The 13,162-nt window shown below is 37.9% G+C and overlaps 1 protein-coding gene across 1 annotated transcript; it reads right to left on the minus strand.

Annotated features, from left to right (window-relative positions):
* Positions 1-629: 629 nt before the first annotated feature.
* Positions 630-2,579, minus strand: LOC131013602 (cytochrome b561 domain-containing protein At4g18260-like). The gene is made up of 4 exons (XM_057941725.1): positions 2,306-2,579; positions 2,067-2,234; positions 1,412-1,560; positions 630-1,149 (listed from the first exon to the last, which is right to left on the minus strand). The coding sequence occupies exons 1-4, from the start codon at positions 2,420-2,422 to the stop codon at positions 762-764; spliced, it is 822 nt and encodes a 273-aa protein (XP_057797708.1). The 5' UTR covers positions 2,423-2,579; the 3' UTR covers positions 630-761.
* Between the last annotated feature and the right edge of the window lie 10,583 nt (positions 2,580-13,162).

The following is a 13,162-nucleotide window of genomic DNA, read 5'->3' on the forward strand; positions in this document are numbered from 1 at the left end:
TACAAAGGAGGGGAGTTCATTCTAAACATGAAGTGTAGGGATATCTCTCACAGCTTTCGTTAAACAATGAGCTATAGCATTTTGATTTCTTCTAACATGATTAATACGTAAATCCAGTAACAACATCAGTTCTCTTCGATAATTGGCTGCAATAACATCCTTCTCAATGATGTTTCTCTCAAGCGAACTGATAGCATCGAATTCCACCCAACCTTGAGTTAGACCCAATTCTTTGATCCATGACAAAGCCTCTTTGATTCCTATTAATTTACCTTCATCCACACTACGCATGCCCATAAATTTAAAAAATATTTAGGTGAATCATGTATATGATAATGTATAAACAATGTACATAATCATATACCTTCAGACCTTAGCATATGCTATGTTCCTTAACAGCGCTTGATGAAGCACTAATAATATATTCGAATCTCTTTGGGATGATCTAACGGTAAAATGGGCATTTATAAAGTTAAATGTTACAAGTTCAAATCTCACAATCATCTCTATAAGTCTACTTGACACACCTAATTTTACAAGTGTGTGTGGGTTGCATGTATTGCACATCAAAGTTTTCAAGTGTAATTAACTGACTTGTATGATTTACAGGTATTATACAGGAGTGTGGATTTGCTCAAAGATAATGACTGTGGATTCCCATGAACAAAACAAAACAATGTATTTGAATATAATGCCATATTATGTACAATACTATATTATTGAATTGCAAAAAAAAAAAAAACACGTATCATACGTGTGTTCTAAGTAAGTTGAAATAGTTTATTGAGCACATTGGTTCTTGAAAAGTGAGTGCCCAATGCATTGCTCTTCCTACATGGTTCATTCAACAAATCCCTAATTTGGTCTTCCACTTGTTGAGATGATGTTAAGGGATTGTTTGGATCACTACCAACAATGCCAGGTGGCATCCCCTGTCTTAAAATGTAATCCCATTTGTCTTGGAAAAGATATACAATAATCATGAAAGATAATTGAGCTGTGAAGATTATGGTGTAAGTGGCTGTGTTTGTTGAAGTTCTTTTGTGGTAAGCTTGTAATCCTGTGTAAATATTTAAGATTCCAACCAAACATGTTATTGTACCTAGTAACCAATGTAAGAAGTACCATGCACTTCTAGCTCTAGTCCCCCTGCACAAAATTAGAAAAATTAAAATAATTCCTTTTTCTTTCTTCTTAGAATTGTCGTAAATTTCGGAAAATAGGAGTAGTATATTTTTCAATTTTCATGAAACGTGGCAATCATATGTGAATGTAATATAAAATGGTTGGTAACTATGCAGTAGATGATTCATCTTGGTAGTTAAAAAAAAACACTTGTACCGAAATAATTTCAAATCTCAAATAAATAATTAACTTTATTTGACGGATAAAATATTTTGTTAATTACTACCTTTTAGGCCTTTTAAATCCGAGGATAAGTTGCATATAAATAGCAGCGTAAAGAGCCAGCCCTATTCTTTGATGTGTGTTGTTGAATGCATTCTCGAAGTTTCTTATTGATAGAATTGCTCCAGCAGTAACAAGTAGAACTGAAAGCACCTGTGAATTAGCAATTAAAACAGCAGCAAGCAATCATATAAAATTATACTAGTAACTAGAAATTCTCAAAATTGAAATAGCACGCATTTGAAATCAATAAGAGAATTAAGTTGATATGATCTTATAATGTGCAAAAAAAAATAAAATTATTTAATCTTAAAAAATTGCAAATATAACAAAATTTCCGATGTCGGAAAGATAAGCTGTAGCATTGTGTCGTCAAAAATCCTAACCCTAATGTATCTCATACTACTGTAGGAATTTCAAGACACAAGTCAGGCCACGCTATAGTATTAAAAGAGCATCATGATTATGCTTTATGTAAATGTAGAATAACCATAATTAACTCTATAAAGTAACACAATGATTTTTTATCACAACCATCTGTAAAAACTAATCTTTACTACCATAGTTTTTTTATATTTATATATATTTCCATTTCTTCTGATTCATTTTAGGTTCCTCTCAAATTAATTTGTTGAAAACTAGGTAGATTGAATAATTACCTGCAAAACTGCATGAACATAGAACACTGTTTTATGCCTAGAAGGTTGAAAATCACTTCTGCAGCTCGAAATTCTCATTACCAATATTCCTAAAGGAATCAAGAATCCCATTGATGCCCACAACAAGATTCCATGAACTAAAATATCAAACACCTTCTGAGAACTCTCCTGCACCATACATTCTCTAATTAAAATCACTCAAAGCGCACCTTTTTTTTTTTTGAAATTTTCGTACTTACATGGTGTTCGTCGAAGCCACGGCTGCTGGAATCTTGCTGTTTGTATGATGAAGATTCAGGGAAATGTGCAAGAAGCAGAAGAGCTATGGCAGCACACAAAATTCTTAAAGGAGACATTTTTTGTTCCTTCAAGAATGTATGGATTTTAGATGGAGGTTTTGAACTTTTGAGGTATTTGGGGAATTGAAGGTTGTCTTTTTGGATGATCTAAGGTTGTGTGGCAATAGATGGGACTAGATTGTGCTTTTTAAATTTGTTTCTTTTGGTGAAAATGTTTTTTTTTTTTTTTTTTCTTTTCTAAGATCGTAATGATGGTGTGTTTCTTTAATTGTCTTCCTTTATTCATTGAAATATTTTTATTTTTGCTTTTGGACTTTGATGCCTTTCTGTAAAGAAGTAATCAAATCGACTATATTAATCTTCATGGTAATAATAGCCTTAATGCTTATTAGAGTGAATTAAGTTTTTGGTTTAAGTTTATAGCAGATTAAATTCTCTAGTCCACGATGGCACAATCTATCTTGTAAGTATTTTATGTTGATACATCTCTTCTTTTCTTTAGTTTTCTTTTTTAGCGTAGAAATTTGCAGTGAACTAGTTATTTAACATGACATCTTGTATAGGGAAGGACAAAGAGTAAAAGGCTTGTACTTATATCGTCGCCGCTAAAATAGTACTAATGTGCATGAAACACAAAACTAGCTAACTTATATATTGAAATTAAGGGTTTACTCTTTGGGTTAATTAAATTATCATACACTGTATGATTATCAATTTGAAATTTGAAAACCTTTCTAATCACGATACCTAATAATAATAATTAAAAAAAAAAAAACATGTAGTCGTGAAGGCCTTTTTATTTTTACAATCATAGAGTTCTTGTCGCAATGGAAAAAACACCGAATTTACATTGAAAAAAAAAAAAAATCTGTTGTGATTGAAAGATGGATTAAAGTTAGTGGATTTTTAAGAAATATGAAGCCTTTGAAAATTTTCATGTATGTGGCGGTTACTAATGAAAAAAATAAATAGAACTATATATGATACTAAAATGAGTGTCTGCCCTCTGAAAATAGATAAATAACTGTGTGTGTGTGTGTGTGTGTGTGAGAGAGAGAGAGAGAGAGAGAGAGAGAGAGAGATTTATTTCTGGACTGATGCAAATTCATACTGATTATAATTAAAAATATCGGAAAATGATTAATTAATTATATTTTCCATAATGTTTTCTATTTCAAGTATTGAAGCATGCAGCTTCTAATCAAATACAGTCACTAGTCAGCAATTTATATTGTGCCAACTATTTGTTGGTATAAAATATAAACCTAATATTACACTTTAGTCTATTTTCTATTCTTATGTTCTACTGTTATGTATCTGCAATCTGCATTGCTTTAATTTCAAGCTAGATGTTGACAAAAATGTAAAACCTGTTCAAATTTTTTTAATATTTTCACTTCTTGCATTTTCATTTGCCAGGTTAGTATTAGTATTATTATTATACATATAGAATGTATGAAGTGTCACTTCATATGAGTAATAAATTTATAATTGCTAGCGCTTCAAGGGGAGTTCAAAATTTTAATAATACAAGTAGAAAAAAAAAAAAATTAAACATATTTGACTAGTTGAAGAACTTTTATTTGGGTTAATTGCTAAAAATGATTGATTTCTAATCTGATTTTGATTTATAATACTCCTTTCATCTCCCAAAAATAATCTTTTTTTTTTCTTTTTTTTTTTTTACCATTTTGGCACGTCTACAAAGATAATTTCTTTCTATCTATAGACAGTGCCCTTTAACATATTACCATCAATATATCAACTTATTTACATATTTTATCATATGGTGGACTTCTATCTCCATTCAAAACATAATTAATTAATCATTTTAACACTACCTCTAAAGTGAGACTATTTATTCACTCACAATACACTAACTATGGCCGTAAATGAGACGAGCCGGACCGAATACTAGAAGGCTCGAGCTCGGCTCGTTTAAATATTCGGATGTTTGAGCTAGGCTCAAGCTCTATTCAAGCTTTTATCATGTTGATCGACCTCGGCTCGTCACGCACTTACCGAGCTCGAGCTTGGCTGAGGTGATGCTCGATAATGTCGAATTCGAGCTTGAGTTCGACACGTTAGATGTTCGTATATATAATGTTCGAACTAGAACTCGTTGAATTTTTTGAAAAAGCTTCTTGTATGTTACTTAAGCTCGACTAGTTTAAGGCTCGTACACTAACTCGATTGATGGCTCGAGTGAGGGTTCGTGAACAGGCTCGCAAACATGTTTGCGAACAATTGAATCTGAACATGTTAGAAAGTTCAACGAGCCAAGTGCTGTCAGGCTTGAACTTGACTCGAAATTAAATCGAGCTCCGAACGAGCCGAATCTTAAATAGCTTGCTAATAGCTCTCTTAATTTATAGCTTACACTCAATCACTTTAGTTAAAACTTGTGTTGCCTCTTTCTAAGACTATTTTATGGGAGCATAAAGAGTACAATTTATAAATTATTGTAATAAAAACTATACTTTTTTAATATATAGACCAAAAAAATGTAATGTAATGAGATTTTTTAAAGATATAATGTATACACTTAAACTTATACAATGACCAGAAAACTAATGTAACGTTGAAATATATTATATCATGAATTTGTATATTACTAATTCAAATGAATTTGTATATTACAATGAATTAACCAAACAACAATCAAGCTATTAGAAATTAAATTAAATTTCCAAACAAACAAAAATACAATCTACAAAACAACTTAAACCAATGACATCTTACAAGAGGAACAAAGTGACATTTTTAGCAATTAACCCTTTTTATTTTGGTTTCAAAGGAAGCCACGCACTCCAGAAGTACAGCCGCATTAAATGCAGAGATCTCAGGATCGTCCTTTCTCTGCAGAGGCCATTCCTTTTGGTGATTACCTTTTCAGAGATGTCGCATCTCCTGCTCTACAAAGTAGCCGTTCTCACCAAACAAGGAACCTCGAAGATTGAAGCCTCAGCCCAAGTTCAAATTACTCTCTAACGGAAGAAATCTTGAAGACCATCTTCGCCAACGGATCTATTCAAGACGTCTCCAATAAATAGCGCTCGAGGATCACTTCAATCTTCACCGATTCAACAACATAAGCTGAAACGCTGCCGAAATCGTTACTCAGCTAAACCAAGCCTCTCCAAAGTTTGAATCGAAGAAGAGAATTACAAATCCAAAAATCAGTCATTGCTGATTACATACATTCTCTTAGACCTTAGGCAAATATTGTATATCCAAAGCCTAGGTAATTTATGCCTAATTGTTCTTAATTTGGGGGTTTGATTATGCTAAATTTGAGTTAAATATTCTGAAAGTTGGTGCGTTTATGAGTCTGTTCGATGTGTAGGAGAAAGAATGATATTTTGGAGATTTTGTTCAGAAAGTGAATATTTGGGCTCAAAGTGGTGCCATACTCTACTGCCTTGCCAGCACTGACAAGACCGTCAGCGCTGTCGTTCCATAGTCAGAGCTGAAATCCATAGCAGAGTAGATTTTCAGAGTCAGAGCTCAACATCGCCAGAGCTGACCAAGCTAGCCAGAGTTGACCAAGGTGCTAGAGCTGACAATCCATATCCAGAGCTCACCGCATCCAGAGCTGATCATAGCCAGAGCTCACCGCATCCAGAGCTGATTATAACCAGAGCTGACCATTCAGCCAGAGTAGATTTCCAATGCCAGAGTTGACCAAACGCTCCAGAGCAGACTACATCTCCAGAGCAGACTAGCTCTACAGAGCAGAGTACATCTCCAGAGCATACTACAACTCTACAGAGCTGAATATTCCAGAGCTGACAGTCGCCAGCGCTGGCAATCACTCGCAAGGCCCCCAGCACTGCTCCAGAGCTGGCAATCACTCGCCAGCACTGCCGTTACTTGCCGAGCACTCTTCCAAACCTGAACTCTCCTGGGCGTATACGACTCTATCTATTAGGCCCAGTTTGGCTGGGCCGCCTTAATGGTCTTTAGGGTTGATGAAAGGAAGTCTATATAAAGGGCTTAACGGTTCATCATGAAAATCACTCTTTTGCCTTAGGATAATCTTCCGCCTTAGGCACCAAAACACTTTACTGTTTCTCTAGTTTTCTTAGTTCTTTTAGTTTCATAGTTTTTGTTCAAGTTAGCTTTATATTTACGTTTGATTTAGTTTTCCGTTTCGAAGTTGTAATCAAGTGACAGTGATTCAATTCTTGCGACGTTTTCGGTATTTCTTATTTATGTTAATTCTTTTATTATGCATGCATTATGTTTACGCTTTCAATTTGCAATTTCAATTCTGTTAAATTGGATTAAAAGCTTTTATTTCTAGTTATTTAAATTCTTAGCGTAGTAACTTTTAATTCTAGTAGCCTTTACTTTATGTTTTTAATTCTTCCTAAGGTTTAGTAGTTTATTTCTGCTTAAGTATTTATGCTTTGTTCTTTTTTGCCTAGTTATTTATGAGTTTAATTTCAAGTTAAGTGTTTGATGAGGACTAGAATACTCATCAGCGCTGTGCTTAGCAATACAAGAACATCTTACTTGATTACTGTTATTGTTATTATTATTATTATTGAACGAAGCCAACCAGCGCAGGTTTAATTGAAGACCTCAGATAATAAAGGGACTCGGCAGCGTAGATAAAGGGACTCGGCAGCGCAGACGAGGGGACTTGGTGGCGTAGACTACCTAAGTTACTTGGCAACACAGACTCGCCTGCGCAGCTCAAGGGAGCTACTCAACACGGGCAAAGAAGGACAACGCAGATGGGTCAAATCAAGACTAAGGTGTATTAAGGCATTAAAGGGCCTAAATCCAATTATTAGAGTTCATGGGCCTAAGGCCTTTATGGCTCACTCTCACATCTATAAATAGAAGGTTAGCATTAGCATTAAGATCATAGTTTATTTGGGAGCAACACACTTGTAAAATGTAATTATCTCAAAGCATAGTGGAAGAACTCGAAAACACCCGTGGATGTAGGTCTTAACGACTGAACCACGTAAATCCTGTCTCGTTTATCATTTTATAATTAGGGTAAAGTTTCTTGTTTCATCAACTGGCGCCGTCTGTGGGAAATTGAGCTTAAGGCGTAAGTTTCGATCTTACATTCTTCTCGATTTTCAGAATTTCCAGATTCAGATTACTGTTCATCGAGAGGGTACTGTTCATTGAGGCTAGATTACTGTTCATTGAGAAAAATTTGGGGAAATTGGGGATTTGGGTTACTGTTCATCGGGGGGAAATGAATCATGCAAAAAAGAAAAAAAAAGTATCACCCTCTCTGGGTGACGACTGGACGCCGGCCACCACACCCGGCAAAGAAACTTGGGAAGCCTCCAACCGTCTTTCTTCTTCGGGCATCAAGATCCAAGGCCGATGTTCTCCTTCGTTCTCCATCTCCTCCGGCGAAAATCCGGCCGATTTCGCAGCATCCCAAGCAACCGCGACGCCTGCACATCTCGAAAATCAAGTCGGACATCTTTTTATCTGGCTGTTGGGGTTCTCCACGCAAATGAAGGGAGGGCTCCAAATTCAGGACTCAGGGAGCAATCGTCCGATTAAATCGCCCCGGCTGCTGTTATTGCCGCTTCCAGATTCATCACCCGCCACTGAATCAATCGCCGCTGTAGTGCTTTAGCACCGGAGTTCGTCTCCGTCGGTACCATGTTTTGGATCCCCTAATTCCATCGTCGAATCGGCTAGAAGAACCTCTGAATCGAAGACCCACGAAATCAGGAAGGGGATGCATCTTCTCCGGTAGGGTTCTGTGATTTTCCAAGGACATCAAGGCTTCTCTCTCATATCCGATCGGGAACAACCACTGCTGCGGCCTTTCCTCGGTTCCACCGCACTTATTTTCAATCACCACCTGCACGGCCTCTTTTGGCAACAGCCGTCGCCGTCGCCTGATCCTGCCGTGTCGTAGTCCAAGTCGTGCCTCCTTCTCAGCCGATACTCGGCCACCTAACTCACCTCACCTCTATCTCTCAATCTTTCCTCTCATCTCTACAACCGCAGCAACCGAGCACAAACCACTGACTACTAATCTCTTTGTTCTCCATCTTCTCCGGTGAAATCCTCCAATATGGGATCTACAGCAGATTCGCTCAACCCTTGTTTTCAATTTCTCAGATTCGAACACATTTTCTCGAGTTTCCCCATTAATTTGAGGGCTCTAATTTCCCTTTTTTCTTTTTTTATTGTGAGTTAAAAGATGCAGTTATTGAGCACCGACTTCATCAAGGACTTGCTTGAAATATGTCGATGAACCACCACTCTCTCTTAGTCCATAACAGTTTTTGGAGGCTCCTAAGCTGCGTCCCCAAAAATCTCCGCCGCAGCAACCACCAGTCACCACTATCTTGCTGCCTACAATGATAATGGACAAGAGTCTCACTCAGTCTCGAAAAATTATGAGGATTTTTGGGTGATTGAGATGGTTGTGGTCTTCATTAGCCATGGCACTATCACAGCAGAGCACAAAGATCAAGCAATCATCATTGCCTGGTAGAAGCACCTAAATTCCATCGAGGCAGCAAGGGTTTGCCATTTTTAGCGTCATCTCGGCTTCGACCGAACAGAGTGGCTGCCTTTCTCCCTGTCATAGGGGTCTTCACTGTGGCTTTGACCGAACAGGGCTAAGTTATCTCGATTTTTCTCTTCGTATTGAATCTAGTTTGGGAATGATTAGGGAAAATGGGCTGGATTATATCTGACTTTGGGAGGTTTAATTGAGGTCCATGTACTGTGTCCTAAACTCTCGTACATAACTAAAATTTTGCTCTGCTTCTTGTGATTTACTTGAGACTCTGCTGTTGGGATTAGTCGTATATAGTTATCTTCTATTTACTAGTGTCTCGATATATGGATATTTGTATTTCTCGTCCTTTGCCTTCTTGATCATGTTTCGAAAGTAGTCTACTATGATTGATTGTTTCTAGGGAAAATCCAGATGCTATAAGTATATGACAATTTTTCTTGATGTCTTTTGAATTCACATGTTGGGTAAACTGCCATTTCTAATCTTGGATTCGCATGTTGGCATTTGTTTGCTTTAAACTAGATGAAGTTACATATACTTCCCAAGTAGCATATACAAAAAGGGCAGCGCAACTACGTTGAGTGAGGGAAACTCGCATTCGAACTCGAAGCTCTTTATCATTTTATCTCTATATCTTGTTTGATTTTAAGAACATGGAATACTTTGTGGCGGTATGCGTGGCAACCTGTTACATGATCAAAATTTCGGGTGTTCTCAATAATTGGTTTACAGCCCTGAAAATGGCTCTCATGTTTTACTAATATTGGCACTTGAGAATTTTTACAGCACATGTAGTGGGTTTTCCGGGGGGGAATTATAGCCTCAAGCGGTCAGCGCAAGTACACAAAGAAAACTAAATGGGCAGCGCGGATTCACGATCTTCTAATATTCAGCTGCGCAACCACCTATGGTCCTCTCTCTATTTTGATATTCAACTGCGCAGCCACCTATGGTCATCTCTCTCTTTTTGATGTTCAGCTGCGCAGCCAGTTATGGACCTCCCTATTTCCATATCACAACACTGAATATCACCGACGTCCATAGAAGCACCAAACAACGGGGATTTCATAGCTAAGACAGTTACTATCTCCGGCGATGGCGCTAAGAACCTGCTCTACTTCTGATTTTTTGGGAAAAAAGTTTAATTTTCTCGTTCAATTATTACGGCTATCTTCAACATGACTAGTAAAAATATGGAAGGGAGTTTCGTGGTGTTGATCTGTGTTTAAGCGTGACTTGATTGATTCTAAGAACAGGGAATACCTTGTTGTGATAAACATAGTGAAATAAAGGCACAATAATATATTACACGATCGAAGCTTCGAGTTATCTTGGCAATGGATTCACAGCCCTATTTCAAGGGGCCGCTATATTTTACTAATCTTCATGCTTAAGAAACCATACAACACAAGATAAACAGATTTGAGAAAAGTCAAGATAGTAAACACCATCACTTGAAAGCTAATCCACTAACAAGTGGTGACTCAGGTACTTTGCGGAACGAAAACTTGTCATTACATGATCTTAGTTATTTTATCAAAGCACGTGAGCATGATTGGGAATCAAAAGATACTCTACTTGAACATTTGGGCATACTAATATTTTATATTATCCTTGATGGGAGGTGAAAATTTGATATTAAGTAGCACGAAGCTGCGCAGTATATATATTTCTTAATAATGGGATTACAGCCCTGTTTAAAGGGGCTCACATACTTTACTAATACTTTTGCTTAAGAATTCTTACAGCACATGATAAACATCTCTGGGGGAAAGACTTGAACAAATATGGTAAACATCATACACATGAAAAGGTCACCCACTAACAAGTGGTGACTCAGGTACTTCGCAGAACTATAATCCCTTACTACATGATCTAAGCTATTTCATCGAAGCATGAAAACATGATTGGGAACTAGGAAATGTCATACCTTAGCTTTTGGGCATAAGCATGACTTATACTCCCTCCGTCCACGAAAGAACTTCCTATTTTTCTATTTCGGGACGTCCACAAAAGAACTTCCTACTTTTTCCTATTTTGGGACAATACCCCACCACTTAAAAAATACTCCCCTTTTAAGACAATTCCCACAACTCAAATAACATTAATTAAAATAACACAATAAATTATTAATACTTTTTCACAATTCCTAATACACTTTACAACTTTTTCTACACTCTCAATACACTATACAACATTTTATTAAAACCCGTGCCACTCCCTCCTAGGAAGTTCTTTCATGGACGGAGGGAGTATTATCTATGCTGGGATTTATGCAATAATAATTATGTCTTGGAAGCTGCACACCTTCTGCATATGTGCCTAGGGCTGGAATATGAATTGACTAAGTACACGAACCTGCACACCTTCTGCATATGTGCTAGGACCTGGAACATAATTTGAATAACATACTTTGGGACCATAGTCATAACAGCGCCGCCACTAGCATCACAAGTAAGAACACCAATCACAAGCATACACATAACATGTTTTGTTGAATCATGCACATGTTACTAAGGGGGGAGTGGAGTATATGCCACCATGGGAGTATATGCCACCATGTGTGTTTTCTCAAAAAACTTAGCAGGATATTTGAGCCTTAACGGCAACTCAGCCGCGTAGCGGATATTAAAACCTTAAATGGTAACTTAGCCACGATCCAGAACTGTAAGCCTTAGAGTGTATCTGAGCTTTCTCAGCGCAGTCAGGACGGGCTATCTCAGCCTGCGTAGCTATCAGCCTCAGAATGTATCTGAGCTTTCTCGGCGCAGTCAGGACAGGCTATCTCAGCCTGCGCAGCTATCAGCCTCAGAATGTATCTAAGCTTTCTCAGCGCAGTCAGGACAGGCTATCTCAGCCTGCCCAGCTATCTCAGGTATTTCAGTTATCTCAGCCTGCGCGGCCATCTCAGTTATTTCAGTTATCTTGGCTGGTGGAACTATCTTAGTTATCTCAGTACAATCAGCGCTCAAATTATCAGCATAATTATCTTAGTCATCTCAGCGCAGCCAGTGTGGCTATCTCAGCGCAGTCAGTACCATTGTATCAGCGCAGCCAGTGTGGCTATCCCAGCGCAGTCAGGGCGATTGTATCAGCGCAGCTAGTGTGGCTATCTTAGCGCAGTCAGTACGATTATCTCAGCGCAGTCAGTACGATCATATCAGCGCAGTCAGTGCGGCTATCTCAGTGCAGTCAGTGTGATTGTCTCGTTTAAGCTACCACAGATTACCTAAGTCATCTTCGGTGCAGATCGTTTAAAGTTATCTTAACTAAGGCATTAATTGCACGACGAGGGCATGAATTATAAAAACTAAGGCATTAATTGCACGACGAGGGCATGAATTGCACAATCTAAGGCATTAATTGCACGACGAGGGCATGAATTGCACAATCTAAGGCATTAATTGCATGATGAGGGCATGAATTGCACAATCTAAGGCATTAATTACAAAATCTAGCCCTTTGTGGCATCGCAGGCATTAATTGCAAAACTTAGGCCTTCATGGCAGCGCAGGCCTCAATGTCTATGCTTCGCGCAGAAACATCGTAAGCCGCGAAAGTTAGACTAGGGATGAGCCTTAAGTGGCAACTCAGCCGCTCTGCGGATATTTGAGCCTTAAGTTAGTCATCATTGATGACATCCAAATAATCCGAAGGAAAAACTACTCTCTTTTATCTTAGTTCATTTGCAGCGCTGAAATACTTTGTCTTTACTATTTTTACAAAGATTGACAAGTTCTTATCTAACAAGTGCAGGGAATCATGTATGCTTAATTGACACGGGAGAGCAGCACAGCGCTGACTCTATATCACACACCACTGGTTGAACAACGAAGAAGACACGGTTAAACCAGACTAGGGGGAGTAGTTCATGAGGACTAGAATACTCATCAGCGCTGCGCTTAGCAATACAAGAACATCTTACTTGATTATTGTTATTGTTATTATTATTATTATTGAACGAAGCCAACCAGCACAGGTTTAATTGAAGACCTCAGATAATAAAGGGACTCGACAGCGCAGATAAAGGGACTCGGCAGCGCAGACGAGGGGACTTGGTGGCGTAGACTACCTAAGTTACTTGGCAGCACAGACTCGCCTGCGCAGCTCAAGGGAGCTACTCAACACGGGCAAAGAAGGACAGCGCAGATGAGTCAAATCAAGACTAAGGTGTATTAAGGCATTAAAGGGCCTAAATCCAATTATTAGAGTTCATGGGCCTAAGGCCTTTAGGGCTTACTCTCACATCTATAAATAGAAGGTTAGCATTAGCATTA

This window comes from Salvia miltiorrhiza, chromosome 2 (assembly GCF_028751815.1).
Source record: "Salvia miltiorrhiza cultivar Shanhuang (shh) chromosome 2, IMPLAD_Smil_shh, whole genome shotgun sequence".
NCBI lineage: Eukaryota > Viridiplantae > Streptophyta > Magnoliopsida > Lamiales > Lamiaceae > Salvia > Salvia miltiorrhiza.

Bases quoted from the DNA above. Each gene is read 5' to 3' on its own strand.
- LOC131013602 (XM_057941725.1), bottom strand. From the start codon at position 2,422: ATGTCTCCTTTAAGAATTTTGTGTGCTGCCATAGCTCTTCTGCTTCTT. The intron at 2,235-2,305 runs GTAAGTACGAAA...TGTATGGTGCAG, and splicing joins GTGGCTTCGACGAACACCAT to GAGAGTTCTCAGAAGGTGTT. The intron at 1,561-2,066 runs GTAATTATTCAA...GCTAATTCACAG, and splicing joins ATGTTCATGCAGTTTTGCAG to GTGCTTTCAGTTCTACTTGT.